The 15,642-nt window shown below is 42.8% G+C and overlaps 1 protein-coding gene across 4 annotated transcripts in view; it reads right to left on the reverse strand.

Moving 5' to 3' along the window:
* The window catches only part of SCML2 (Scm polycomb group protein like 2), a 217,948-nt gene that overhangs the window by 36,422 nt on the left and 165,884 nt on the right, over positions 1-15,642 (reverse strand). For all 4 annotated transcript variants that reach the window (XM_077482217.1, XM_077482215.1, XM_077482214.1 and 1 more), the window contains 4 exons: positions 9,856-10,097; positions 6,685-6,805; positions 4,130-4,333; positions 3,140-3,343 (listed from right to left, as the gene is read on the reverse strand). In XM_077482217.1, the coding sequence (XP_077338343.1) occupies positions 3,140-3,343; positions 4,130-4,333; positions 6,685-6,805; positions 9,856-10,097 (771 nt within the window). The remainder of the gene's footprint in view (positions 1-3,139; positions 3,344-4,129; positions 4,334-6,684; positions 6,806-9,855; positions 10,098-15,642) is intronic.

Here is a 15,642-nt window from a genome sequence, read left to right on the forward strand (position 1 = left end):
AAAAACTGACACTTTCATGAATTTAAAAAAACGAAACAGGAAAGTTAGCCCAATTTTTTCATATAATGTGAAAGATGATGTTTCGCAGAATAATAGATACCAAACAATAGATACCAAACATGTCATGCTTTATAATTGCATGCACTCGTGGAATGACGACAAACTACAGTACCTAAAAATCTCCATAGGCGACACTTTAAAAAAAAAATTCCGGTTACCAGGCTAGAGTTACAGAGGAGGTCTAGTGCTAGAATTATTGCTCTCGCTCTGACGATTGCGGCGATACCTCACATGTGTGATTTGAACACAGTTTACATATGCGGGTGTGACTTCCGTATGCGTTTTCTTTGCTTCGCGAGCTCGCGGCGAGGGGGGCGTTTTAAAAAATAATTTTTTTCTTATTTTAAAATGAATAAATTGTTTAAAAAAAAAATAATAATAATTTTGATCAATTTTATTTCTGTAAACATCCCTTGTGACAGTAATAGGTGGTGACAGGTAATCTTTTAGACCCCGATCCCTCCTTTGCACTTCAAAGTATTCAGATCGGCATTTTCAGCGATTCTGAATGCTATATATTTTTTTAAACCGGCGCCATTGGCAGCCGAGTAAACGGGAATTGACGTCATGACGTCGCTTCCGTGTTTACAATTAGGAGACTGGAATGAAGCCGCTTACGGCTTCAAGCCAGTCTGTCCCTAGCCACCAGAAGCGGCGGATGTTCGATCTAAGCTCCCAATGGAACGGGAGCCCCAGTAAGAGCGGCGGGGGGGGCATCCCCTTCCGCTCCTCCGGTATAACAGCCGAGTGGCTTTTACCCGTATCAGTTATTATATCAGAAAAGCCGACCACCGGCTCTAAAAAACAGTACCGGGATGATGCCTGCAGCTGTGGGCATCATCCCGGTATAACCCCCGAAAGCAGAGTACGCACACCAGTGGTGGGGGGGTTAATATTGCATCCGATGACACCAGTGCTGGGGGTTAATATTACGTCCGCTGACACCAGTGCTGGGGGTTAATATTACATCTGCTGACACCAGTGCTGGGGGTTAATATTGCGTCCGCTGACACCAATGCTGGGGGGAAAGGGCAATTTACATGCGGCCCCCACTGGATGTGAAAATTCGTCCTGTGGCCCTCAGGTAATTTGAGTTTTAGACCCCTGCTTTAGAGTAACTACTACAAAGCCTCAGCAGCCACCTTGGCCCCTCAATTTGTAGCAACATGTAGACATCCTTACCAAAATCCTCTACACCCAGTTGATACCCATGTACAACCTATCATTCATTCAGATTAACCAAGTGTTATGCCAGTCAGAGAGACTAAAGACAATACCCCAAGAGTCCTTAATGTGGTCCATGCCCACAAGAACACTATGTGTCTGCACCCTACCGATGCTAAAAGACTGACATCTGAAGGACACTTTTAGGCATACTGGGGTGGGGGAATGTTTGACCATTCTTCCAGAAGCGCATTTGTGAGGTCAGGCACTGATGTTGGATGAGAAGGTCTGGCTCATAGTCTCCGCTCAAATTCATCCCGAAGGTGTTCTATGGGTTGAGGTCACGACTCTATGCAGGCCAGTCAAGTTCCTCCCCCCCAAACTTTGCCCTGGTCTGGTAGACAGGCAACTTCTTTGATTTCTCAATAGCAACCCTTTCAGAATTCAAGTGGTTGTTAATCCACTTACATAACTTTATATAAGCCCCTCTGTGTCCTAAGCACAAGTGCTCCTGTCTGCTTTATGTAAAAAATGCCTCCTTTACCGTATTTCACAGCGGTTACTTGCAATCACATATTCTCTGCCCGGCTGACAGATGCAGTGGGTAGGGCCGAGATTCCCCCTCTGACGTCAGTGAGGACGCAAGGAGGAGAGGAGAAAAAGAGAGCCAGCGATCATGCGATCGTGGGGAACTGCTGTGAATTAAAGTAAAAGAGGCTTTTTTTTGATAAAGCACACAGAAGCACTTGTTATTAGGACACAGAGAGGCTTATATAAAGTTTTAACAGTTAAGAGAGCAGCAGGAGCAGAGGGGGCAGGCACTGACATGGGGCAGGCAGGTAGGGAGGGGAGGGGGGCGAGGCCAAGAGGGTTGCGGATGATAGAAGCACGTAAACTGACCACTGGGTCAGGGCTCAGCAGCCATGATGAATCAGGGTCAATTTACAGAGGGGAGGGTAGAAACTGGCAGGATCAGCCGGGCATTACAGGTGTTACAGGGGGCCAAATGACAAAGCACACGCACTGTGCTGTATAAAATCCTTTAAAGAGACAGGATCCACTTTTTTATTTTTCGGGGGTTAAACGCTTTAAAGATTACACACAACTCGAAAATGTGCCAGCTAATGATAAGGCCCCCAATAGACAACTGGCAAGTTCAGCAAACCCTTTATTTTTTCCTCTACTACTCTCAAACATGAAGAGTCTTGCTACAGCAAATGCCACCATTTGAATAATTATTTTATGTCCCTTTTCTTGCTCAAATGGGAGAAAGACCTAGATACCTTGTTCTCATCTCAACAGAGACCACATTACTTCTCTCATTACTCTTCCACAGCTAGCAAATACCAGGATTAATTCTATAACATCCTGACCAGACAGTACAAGGTGCTGATAGTCCTGCACAAAATCTGCCCCTAGATACCTCTCATGTGCTGGCAGTGTGGACATGATGAAGCCACACTGTCTTGGCCATGTAATAAAATTAGAGTTATGTCTTGCCTACCTCCCCCTCCACCCAGATTTGACAACCCATTTTACATACTGTACTGCTGATCTTTCTATACAACATTCCAAATTTCCCTTGGCTTCCCTTTAGGTTTTCTGCTCCATTGCCCAGAACTTTATTTTCTTTTCCAGTTTATTTAAATCTACTGCATGCCTATTAACCCGCTGGAAAATTAGAAATGGAGATGCTGAAGCCAATTATTCATCTACTGTTGATCCCTTATCTGGTATACATTTTATATCTTTGGTTAATACATGAACCCAAGTTGCCATGACTGATGTAATAAAGTCTTCTGACAATGAACTGTTCTCCTGACTTATGTAATGTATGTATGTGACATTTAATGGCGTGTTGTGGACACACCTACGTTCTTGGTAAAAAAGAATAAAAAATAAATAAAATACTTACCTCCTGAAAGTGGATTCTTGCAGGCTTTGTTTCTGTCATAGTCTGCTGGACCATGCAGTGAACCCATGTATGGGCTGAACGGCTGGCTACTGAACAGGTTATCACACTGCAGGCTGTGACATAGTTTTTCCAAAAATCGCAATACAAATGACGCACTGTTGACAGGTGGCAGATGAACAGAGTGTTTCTCTCCATCAAAGGATGCTAAATACAGCATAAAAATAAAAACATATAATATTACAAAATCACAATACAAGCTCTACAGACGAGAAGTTTAGGAGCAGACCAAATGCAGCAATTTTTACTATAGAAAAGTAACTCTTTTGTGCTAAAAGAAAAGCTTCAGCATCTATATTAACAGAGAAGTGCAGGAAAAGAAAAAAACAAAAACAAAACATTCATACCCACCTACATGGTTGCAACATCGATTTGATGCTACAGCTGTCCCCTGTCGGCTCAACACAGAGAACTGAGCGATCAAAGATCATGAATCGCTCAGTTCTCAAGTCTGCTCTGAGTACAGAGTGGTGACTGTCACTCACTGCTCCTTGCTCTGCCCCTCCTGCACAGGGGCGAGTGGCTGGCTTAGGCTCTCAGCAGGGCACTGAGAGGCTGAGCCAGCTGCAGATCAGCCATCTGTGTGGATCCTGACATTGTTGGGATCCCTGCAGAGCCTGGACCGGCTCTGTGACCCTGGCCAAACCTGGGTTAAAGGGAGTGCAGAACTACGTGAACTCCTGTGACCCACAGGAGAAGTATCGACAAAAGACTTTTGCCCATAACTCTCCTTTAAAACTGGTTCCATCAAATCTACATAGAAAATGGCTGAAAACAAGTTCCCGGGAATATAAAAATGCAAGTTTACTAACTGCTAAAAAAAAAAATAGAAACCATAACAATCATGTATACAAATATTCTAAGTTTTTGGTTTTATATTTAAATCTAACTGGCTGAAAACATTACAAAGCCATCTGAAATGCACAAACATACCAGTTATAATCTCTCCTCCATGGTGACCAGACTTCAGAAAGCCAAACACTACTTTACAATGGTGTGCACAGTCTACACAGGCTTGCACTGCCTGCTGTAGCACTAGATTCACTGGGCCAGGTCCAAAGTGATCAGGAAGCTGTAAAACTTTCTTCTTATCCAGATGAGGTCCACAATTGCCATGTTTGTTCACATAAACACAAACTGTGGGAAAAAAACAAAAACAATAAAGAGGAGGTAAAATCGCAAAAATCAGAATGGTGGTGATGAAAACAATTCCATAGCACAAACATTTCTCCTGGCTTACTGCTTAGTACATTAGCCATGCCAGTGTCAATGGAGTTTTGCATTTTGACCTTTTTTCAAGGTTTCAGTCTTTCAGTCCCTGACCCAAGTCAAAGCCACTACATACAATCCAAACCCCTTCTGTCTCTGGCTGCACTCAGCACAATTTCAAATTGTACAGGTAGGCAGATACAGTTGAAAAAAAAAGTATGTGAACCCTTTTGGAATGATATGGATTTCTGCACAAATTGGTCATAAAATGTGATCTGATCTTTATCTAAGTCACAACAATAGACCATCTAGGTCTGCTTAAACTAATAAAACACACAAAGAATTAAATGTTACCATGTTTTTATTGAACACACCACGTAAAAATTCACAGTGCATGTGGAAAAAGTATGTGAACCCTTGGATTTAATACCTACTCGAACCTCCTTTGGCAGCAATAACTTCAAACGTTTCCTGTAGTTGCAGAGCAGATGTGCACAACGGTCAGCAGTAATTCTTGACCATTCCTCTTTACAGAACTGTTTTAGTTCAGCAATATTCTTGGGTCGTCTGGTGTGAATCGTTTTCTTGAGGTCATGCCACAGCATCTCAATCGGGTTGAGGTCAGGACTCTGACTGGGCCACTCCAAAAGGCATATTTTCTTCTGTTTAAGCTATTCTGTTGATTTACTTCTATGCTTTGGGTCGTTGTCCTGTTGCAACACCCATCTTCTGTTGAGCTTCAGCTGGTGGACAGATGGCCTTAAGTACTCCTGCAAAATGTCTTGATAAATTTTGGAATTCATTTTTCCTTCGATAATAGCAATCCGTCCAGGCCCTGACGCAGCAAAGCAGCCCCAAACCATGATGCCCCCACCGCCATACTTTACAGTTGGGATGAGGTTTTCGATGTTGGTGTGCTGTGCCTCTTTCTCCACACATGTTGTGTGTTTCTTCCAAACAACTCAACTTTGGCTTCATCTGTCCACAGAATATTTTGCCAGTACTGTGGAACATCCAGGTGCTCTTGTGCAAACTGTAAACGTGCAGCAATGTTGTTGGTTTTTTTTTTGGACAGCAGTGGCTTCCTCTGTGGTATCCTCCCATGAAATCCATCTTTAGTGTTTTATGTATCGTAGATTTGGGGATGTTAGCATATGCCAGAGACTTTTGTAAGTCTTTAGCTGACACTCTAGGATTCTTCTTTACCTCACTGAGCAGTCTGTGCTGTGCTCTTGCAGTTATCTTTACAGGACGCCCACTCCTAGGGAGAGTAGCAGCAGTGCTGAACTTTCTCCATTTATAGACAATTTGTCTTACCGTGGACAGATGAACAGCAAGGCTTTTGGAGATACTTTTATAACCCTTTCCAGCTTTATGCAAGTCAACAATTCTTAATCGTAGCTCTTCTGAGAGCTCTTTTGTGGGAGGCATCAGTCACATCAGGCAATGCTTCTTGTGAAAAGCAAAGCCAGAACTGGGGTGTATTTTTTTATAGGGCAGGGCAGCTGTAACCAACACCTCCAATCTTATCTCATTGACTGGACTCCAGTTGGCTGACACCTCACTCCAATTAGCTCTTGGAGATCTCATTAGTCTAGGGGTTCACATACTTTTTCCACCTTTTCTTTTTCAGTTTGCCTTTATGCTAGCTTTGTAACATTGACTACATACCAACATTCAGATTAGGAAAGTTCAGGGCAGCACTGTAAGCCAATCATGCTTTACTATATTGGACAATGCTGTGAATCTTACATATGGAGCTTGCTGATGTGAGGACATGGCAACCAGATGACCTTTCATGATCTGCTCCTTCTCTGTTCAGTTTCATCAGTCTTGTCTCAGCTGTACTGCATTGGAGACATTGTATAGTATTGCAAGGTTGTCTATTTAGAGAACTAGCTAAAGCAAATGCACTGTTCATAGGCTTTAAATGTAACCATAAAGTTAGCAGGGAGGAAAGTCCCTTTGGGGTGTCCTGCAAAGGGGCTTGCTTCTAAAATGTGTGTCTATACCTACACTTATATAGGTCACCATTGGATTTCACCCACTAAATCGTGGGAAATAATCACTTTTATTTCCTCCGGTCTAAACCGTTTTAATTATGCTTTGCAATTTTTCCATAGCACCCATGAACTATAACCTGGGGCTTATGAAGATCTTGGCATTTCATTCAAAAGTAAATGATTTGATATTACTGAAGTTCTCAAATCTGGCGGTCTTGTGATACCTGAAACATATTTTATAAGTTAGTTAGAAAGTGAGGCCCGAGGGACAGATACCTGTTGAAATTACTGCCATAGAATTTATAACGCTCACAGCATCTTTAATCATTTGGGATGTACTGATGTCTCCATTCGATTCAGTTGCAGGAAGAATTTGATTCAATGGCAGGCTTTCTTTCTATAAAAAAAAAAAAAAAAAAAAAAAGGTAAAGGTCTACAGAATATTAGGCTTCCTATCTTTATAAAATAGATGTGGGTAGAAAGTTGCACATTACATTTATCAGCACACAACCTGCATGGAAGAAATGCTTAATGCCAATATCTGCCTTCTGGCAAAGGAAAAATGAAAAAAGTTCTACAGAAAATTTTGGTCGGGGAGTTGCAAAGAAATGTTAAAAGGAATGTACAGTAATTTCTTTCATAGCACTAAAAGCTTAAAAAATTCTAAATACAATAAAAGATGTTTATAAACTTTGTAGTTACCACTTGCAGCTAGTTTAAATGGCCTGCATGCTTTAGTGCTGAGTTTACACACTGGAACACCATGAATAGTAAGGGCTCCTTGACATGTAAATGGACAGAAGCTGCACAGTACACTGCAGCAGTTTATTGTGCAACAGCTGTCTGTTCTGGCGGTAGGGGGGCAGTGTGGTGTGCAATCCAGTGCAGTTTTTTTAAATTTTACAAACTTTTATACTTCTTGTCACTGTACAGCAGCTGGGTGCACTGTTGTATAGTGGCATGTGATCTGGTCTAGTGGACTGCAATAAAATGCAGCATGACTGCATGTTATCGCAGATCACTGCAGCGCAGCTCCGGGCTGCGCTCAAGTGTTAACTAGACAAATAGAAGACAATTGTTTTCTGTGTGACCTATCTGTGACTGGCATTCTTACAATGTGGAAAAGCACTGGTACTGCACTAGTGTGAATTGTCCCTAAATCTATTAATCTGTTACAACAACATGACTGTTTTGCAATTAACCCATACAAGTACTGTATCCAGTAAACACAGGTGACATGCATGCTTTCCCATTACTTAACAAAATGCAGTGTAAGGGCAATACAACATGCAGTATAAAGGTCTCAGACTTTAGTTTTTCCTTCAACTGTTTCTTCCTCATAACAAATCACAATGTTGAGTTGCACATGGCAAACATATACACTCAACAGACCACTTTATTAGGTACACCTGTTCAATTGCTTGGTAACACTGCTAATCAGCCAATCAAATGGAAGCAACTCAATGCATTTAGGCATCTAGACATGGTGAAAATGACTTGCTGAAGTTCAAACTGAAAAGGGATTTAAGTGACTTTGAATGTGGCATGGTTGTTGGTGCCTGACGGGCCGGTTTGAGTATGTCAAAAACTGCTAATCTACTGGGATTTTCACACACAACCATCTCTAGGGTTTACAGAGAATGGTCCAAAAAAAGAGAAAAAATCCAGTGAGCGGAAATAGTTGTTCATGTCAGAGGAGAATGGACAGACTGTTTTAAGATGATAGACAGGCAACAGTAATCCAAATAACCACTCCTTACAACCAAGGTATGCAGCACACCATCTCTGAATGCACAACACATTGGACCTTGAAGCAGATGGGATACAGCAGCAGAAGACCACACCAGATGCCACTCCTTTCAGCTAAGAACAGAAAAGTGAGGCTACAATTTGCACAGGCTCACCAAAATTGGACAATAGAAGATTGGAAAAACGTTGCCTGGTCTGAAGAGTCTCAATTTCAGCTGCGACATTCAGATAGCAGGGTCATAATTTGGCGTAAACAACATGAAAGCATGGATCCATCCTGCCTTGTATCAACGGTTCAGGCTGGTGGTGTAATAGTGTGGGGTATATTTTCTTGGCACACGTTGGGTCTTTTTGAGCATCATACAAACACCATGGCCTGCCTGAGTATTGTTGCTGACCATGTCCATCTCTTTAGGGCTACAGCGTACCCATCTTCTGATTTCAGCAGGATAATGCACACTGTCACAAAGCTTGGATCATCGCAAACAGTTTTTTTTTTTTTTTTTAACATGACAATGGGATCACTGTACTTTAATGGCCTCCCAAGTCACCATATGTCAATCCAATAGAGCACCTATGGGATGTGGTGGAATGGGAGATTTGCATCATGAATGTGCAGCCAACAAATCTGCAGCAACTGCATGATGCTATATATATCAGTGGTCACCAACTACCCTTTCACAGACTTCAGGTGCAAGGTCATTTTGTAACACTGCTGACTAACCCGAAGGCAATTTTTACTCCCACTGACCATTGAGTCAGTTATTGAGTATTAGTTATTCCCACTATTTAATCTGGGGCATTACTTACTTCCACCGACTATGGGGTCTGGGGCATTATTTAATCACAATGATCATTGAGCCTGGGTATTATTTACTAACACTGACCACAGAGCCTGAGACATTTACTTTTACTAAACGTGGGCATTTTATAATCCCACTGGCCACTGTCCAGCCCCTCTAAATTTTGAAAGACAGTGAACTACTGATCCTTTGTTTTAAAATTAGGAAGAGTCTTGATATACATTATTTTCCTGCTACACATCCATAAAAAAAATTCTGAATATGCAATAAGTGACATTTCTCACATATAACTCAGAAGTTTATGTGGAAACTTTATATGGAACAAATATGCAAGTAGTGTACAATGGAACAATTCACTTTCCTCCATGGACAGTTAATAATTTACAAGCCAGAGAAAAACATTAAAGCGGAGGTCCACCCTAAAGTGGAGCTTCCACTCACTTGAACCCTCCCGCCACAATTGGCACCTTTCAAGGGGGAGGGGGGTGAAGCTACGCCCCTTTCCACAGAATCTACGCCCCTTTCCGAAGGTCCCCCGCTGCCTGCTGGGAAACACACGGATTCCAGAGACAGCGGGGACCATCCTTCTGCACATGAGCGAGTCGCGCTGCGCAATAGGGACCTGGGAAATGAAGCCGCAAGGCTCCACTTCCTGATTCCCATACCCAAGATGGCGGCGGCTGCACCCGAGAGACGATCGAGAGATCGGCTTCGGGTGCCGACATCGCGGGCACGCTGGGTGGGTAAGTGTCATTATTTTAAAAGTCAGCAGCTGTAGTATTTGTAGCTGCTGGCTTTAAAAAAAAAAAAAAAAAAAAACGGCGGACTCCCGCTTTAAGTCTATTCCATACAATCAATGAAAAAAAACGGGAAAAAAAAAAAGATTTGTATTTACCTTTCTTCCTGGTTTTAATCCCCTCTTCCTTTTAAGGTTATCAGTGTTTACCACATTTCTTGCCAGTGTGGTGTTTTTTGTACGCTTGCCTTTTCTTGATGGGCTGGGGGCTTCTTCAAGAGGCTTGTCGCGCACAGGCTTCCTTCCTTTCTGCGCCAGCCCAGGCTTCTGAGGGGACTGCATGGCCCGTCTGATAGCCTTTACAGGTGATGCTGAGGCACTTGGGTTCTTGGAAAATGAAACTGCAAAAGCAAAAGCATTTAATGCTTATGACAATGTGATTAGCTTCATAAAGTAAAACATGTAACAAATGTATCTGAGTTCAAAACAAACAGCAGCCAAACACACTTGGGGGTAGAGGAAAGTGAAAAAAATATGCATTTTTATAGTTTTATACACCCAGTACTCTGCAAAATGTAGGCACTTGTGAAAAAATATTGTAATTAAAGTGTTACTAAAACCACACCAGTAAAATCAGTCTGTATATGCAGTAAAGCATGCTTGTTATACTCATTGTGGAACCTAAGGGGTTAATACTCTGCATTGTGTAAAAAGGCTGTTAGATCCCGTTTTCTCTGACCAGTTCCTCCTTCCACCGTCTCCAAAAAATTAACCTGATTTTTACAGAGCCAGTACCAGGCTTGCACATGCTCAGTTTGGTGTGTATTGCTAGTTTTTTGTTTTTTTTTCTCTTGGGAGCGTGCATGCGTTTAGCACAGGGCCAATCAGAAGCGTCCACACAGAGGGTCAGGGGACCTGCATTCTCATATGACAATTGTAGTAGAATGAAAATTCTTTCTACGAGCTTTAACCAGACACTCATAGAAGTCACAAGACTGCTGATGAAAAAAAAAGGTATTTAGCAGTTTATATTTACTAAAATAATTACATTCCCATGATCTGTGTACTGTGGGAGACCAGATATAGTGAACTAAGAGCTCTGGATTTAGTAACACTATTTTAAAAATACATAAAAATATTAATTGCATTAAAGTGGAATTAAACTTTCTCAGTCAGCAATAACTATTTGTAATTCTTATGTTGCCAACATTAGTAAATAGAAAGGAAGGTATATTATATTTTCTTGCTTACTTTTCTTTTCCATTTCTTCATTTGTTTCTGGGTTTATGGCCTAGGCCAAAATTAAGTCACCCCAGTAGTTTTCATTGGCATGTGGGGAGGTTCTCAGCTAAGAACACTCTCCTACTTGCCTGGCCTAAGGTCAGATGGATTCTGGGAAGTAAACACTACATGACTCGTCTGCCCCTACTCAAGATAGCCACAGCTAGAAATACTAAGGCAGAGTTTTACAAAGTGTTTACCAACAAAATAAAGCATGGATTTGAATACTCAAAATGAATTCTGTTTAGTTTGTAGTGCTCAGATAAAATTAACTTCCAAATTACATTTACAAAATGCATAAAAAAATAAATCAACACTCTTTGCCAGTTTAAACAGCATCAATTCTCCCAGGTATAACTTGCGCATAGTGTAAAGAACATGCCAAGTAAGTTGTTACAATCATCTAGGACAGGGATATGCAATTAATGGACCTCCAGCTGTTGCAAAACTACAAGTCCCATGATGCCTCTGCCTCTGGGTGTCATGCTTGTGGCTGTTAGAGTCTTGCTATGTCTCATGGGACTTGTAGTTCTGAAACAGCTGGAGGTCCGCTAATTGCATATCCCTGATCTAGGAGAACAAACCACTGTTTTTCTGTCGATTAGGCTGTCTCATTTGTTTCTGCTTTTTAATGCAATCCTAGACAGACATAAAGGGATTGTAAACATATTTTTTATTTTTAAATGACAAACATGTCATACGTCCCTGCTCTGTGCAAATTTTTTGCACAGAGAAGCCCTTATCTTCTTTTGTGGTCCCCCACCGGCGGTCCTGGCTCCTTTGCCCTGCCGAGTGCTCCCATAGCAACTCACTTGTGAGAGCTTAATCTTGAGATGTGCTCTATATGTTCACTAACACACAAAGAGTAGCTCTACCCCACCCCCACTCTATAGCTGTGATTAACAAAAGCAGGAGCCAATGGGGGAGAGAGAAAGAGCGCAAGAGAGAGAAGGTAAAAAAGATTTCTACCTTTACAACCACTTAAATAATGTTGAAATTGTGGCTGGGGGGGTCCATATTATCTCGCTGATGCGGAAGAGAGTTTTTTTATGACGTTGGCTGTAAGTTTTTGGGCCATTGCCCTACTGCAGAATAAATTCGTGACTGATCAGACGCCTCCTGATTGGATTGCACAATAGAGAAATAAAGGCCTGTACCTTTGATTATTGAGGAAACCAATAAATCTGACCAAATCCCCAACCCTATATTGAGAAATGCAGCCCCAAAACCTGTAAGGAATCTCCAGGCCTTTGACATATTTGTCTGTAACAGAAGTCCGTTTGTTTGCCAAATTCAAATCCATCGGTCCAGCACTCTCCAGCTTCCAATTTTCTGCACACCAGTTCTTGCATTTTATTGCATAGGCAATACACTTGGATTTATTTTTGTATCAGAGGTATGGCTTTTTATTATATAGTTATATAATTCCATAGTAGGCGAGGTTGAAAAAAAAAACAAGTTCATCACGGCCAACCTATGTTTGAGATTTTTTGTCAGTATTACATTGTATATCCCTGTAAGTTGTGGTCATTCAGGTGCTTATCTAATAGATTTTAAATTATCGATGCTTCCCACTGAAACCACTGCCTGTGGAAGAAAATTTCACATCCTTACAGAACCCTCTGCGCAGTTTAAGGTTAAACCGCTTTTCTTCTAATTTTAACCTTTCATGGAAAAAGCTTTATCCCGATTGTGGGGTCACCAGTATGCTTTTGTACATTGAAATCATATCCCCTCTCAAGCGTCTCTTCTCCAGAGAGAATAAGTTCAGTGCTCGTAACCTTTCTTCATAACTAAGGTCCCTCCAGTCCATTTATTAGTTTTGTTGCCCTTCTCTGGACTCTCTCCAGTTCCAGCACATCCTTCCTGAGGTGCCTAGAACTGGACAGCATATTCCAGGTGTGCCGTACCAGTCTTTTAGAGCATGAGAATTATTGTTTTATCTCTGGAGTTAATCCTCTTTTTAATGCATGCCAATATTCTGTTTGCTAGGACCCCCAGGTCCTTTTCCATCCTAGATTCCCCCCTAGTGAGTAGATTGCATTCATATTTTTGCCACCCAAATGCATTATTTTACATTTTTCTACATTAAACCTCATTTGCCATGTAGTTGTCCACCCCATTAAGTTCAGATCTTCTGGTAAAGTTTCCACATCCTGCAGAGAAGTTATTGCCCTGCTTAGCTTACCATCATCCACAAATACAGAGATTGAGCCTTTTATCCCATCCTCCACGTCGTTTATGAATAGATTAAATATGATTGGTCCCAGGACAGAACCCTGGGGGTCCCCACTTTCACCCCCAGAACCATTCTGAGTACTCCCCATTTATCACTATACTCTAAACTTGCCACTGTAGCCACTGTAGCCAGGTTTTTAATCCCTGTACTCAGCCTATGGTCCATGCCAACTGACCTTACTTTGTACAGCAAACATTTATGGGGAACTGTATCAAAAGCTTTTGCAAAATCCAGATACACCACGTCTATGGGCCTTCCTTTATCTAGATGGCAGCTAACCTCCTCATAGAAGGTTAATAGATTTGTTCTTGCCAAACCATTCTTCATGAATCCATGCCGATTACTGATAATGATACCGTTCTCATTACTAAAATCTTGTATATAGTCCCTTATCACCCCCTCCAAGAGCTTGCATACAATTGATGTTAGGTTAACTGGTCTGTAATTCCCAAGGATGTATCTTGGCCCTTTTTTAAATATTGGTGCTACATTGTCTTTTCTCAAATCCGTTGGTACCATTCCAGTCAGTAGACTGTCAGTAAAAATTAGAACCAATGGTCTGGCAATTACTTGACAGAGTTCCTTAAGGATCCCCGGGTGCAAGCCATCTGGTCCTGAGGACTTATTAATGTTAGGTTTTTCAAGTCTATTTCTAATTCTGTCCTCTGTTAGCCATGAGGGTGCTTCCTGTGACAGGTCATGAGGATAAACATTGCAGCTTTGGTTACTGAAGCCAAAGCCCCCCCCCCCCCCCCGATTCCCTTGTGAAGACCGAAGAGAAGAATACATTCAAAACCTTCGCCATCTCTCTATCCTTAGTAACCAGATTCCCTTCATCATTCTTTATTTGACCAACATGATCTGACCTCCCTTTCTTACTATTTATGTACTTAAAGAATTTCTTGGGATTTTATTGTTACTCTCCTCCGCTATGTGCCTTTTGTGTTCTATCTTAGCCACCCTAATTGCACCCTTACATTTCTTATTGCATTTTTTGTAAAGTTGGAATGCTGATGATTCCTCAGCCTTATATTTTTTTGAAGGCCTTCTCCTTCACTTTTATATGCATTTTTACATTAGAGTTAAGCTACCCAGGACGTATTAGATCTTTTAAATGTATTTCCCATTGGGATGCACTGGCTAATGCCCTTATTTAATATGCTCTTAAAGCATACCCATTTTTCCTCTGCGACGTAGCACCACAGCTGATACTGAGGGTCTAGAGAGCAAGGGGGCCGTATCTAAGGCCGCATCACAGACATACTTCAGGCCCTGCACCAACCGGTCTGCCAGTTCCATGCAGACGGGGGAAACCTGTTGCTTTACCAACTCATGGTGCAACAATTTAGCCCACTAAATTGTTGGGGGGGGGGGGGGGGTCAATGACTGGAGGAGATGTACATTTTTTCCAGGAAACTCTCCTCAAAGAGGTAACACACCGCCTTCTGTCTCGGGACCGAAAATACCAGCTGCGGGCTACCCCACTCATTGCAAATAAGCTTATCAAAATAAGTTAGGTAGGGAACTTGTGGGACCCAAATGGGACCGACACCTCTGCAGATGTCCCCGCCGTATCCTCCATCTTTAGGGTATCCCGCTCTGCTGTGATAAGTGCTCCTACTAGCGCTTTTTCCTGCGCTGATCCAGAAATGGAGTCATCCTCACTGTCTAGACGGTCCTGGTTTGCATGCTCTGAAACATCAGAACAGGGGCCTTAGCGGGACCTGAGCCTGAATCAGGGCTTTCCGAGAAGATGGTGGGGATGTTTTTTACCCCCCCCCCCCCCGCACGCCGCTTCCACCCTGGCAACAAAAGGACTCCAGGACCGCCGACAGAGCATCCATAGCTAACAGGGGTATCTGGGGAAGAAGGGCCAGCTTCGGACGCCATGCTGACCCACTCTCGTCTGTCACCACTAGGGACCTAAGGCAAGCCACACAAGATGCCCACCCTCCTAGCTGCCACAGACTGAGGGGCCCCCTGCAGGACTCGCCACCCTGACCCAGGTACTGCGCTGTGCTGCCACCGTCTGCTGTACCCTCTACCAGCCACCAGGTGTTCTGTGTGAGTTTCACGGTGTTCCAGATTGAACCAGCGCCCCAGCGCTAGGGTAAAATAAACTGAGGCTACTAGAAAATGGCCGCCTCAGCAAAAAACGTCCGAGAGCGCCGGGAAAATGGCCGATTAAGAAAACTGGCTGTGGCTCGGCATGGCGGCCAGCCCACATGGCATACACAGAGATACCCCACCATGGCCTAAAACCAGGCTAAAAAAAAACAAACAAGCGGACCACCAACCGCCTAGCGTAGCCCCCCCAGAGGACCTCCGGCCAGGTAGGTGCACCGCACCTCCTATGCCCAGTCACACAGTGGCCCATAGCATGGGGAGGAGGGAAAGGGACAGGGAGAGAAGAAAGGGAGAGACCC

This window comes from Lithobates pipiens, unplaced genomic scaffold, assembly GCF_037356315.1.
Source record: "Lithobates pipiens isolate NorthernLeopardFrog02 unplaced genomic scaffold, aLitPip1_a1.2 Scaffold_16, whole genome shotgun sequence".
Taxonomy (NCBI): domain Eukaryota; kingdom Metazoa; phylum Chordata; class Amphibia; order Anura; family Ranidae; genus Lithobates; species Lithobates pipiens.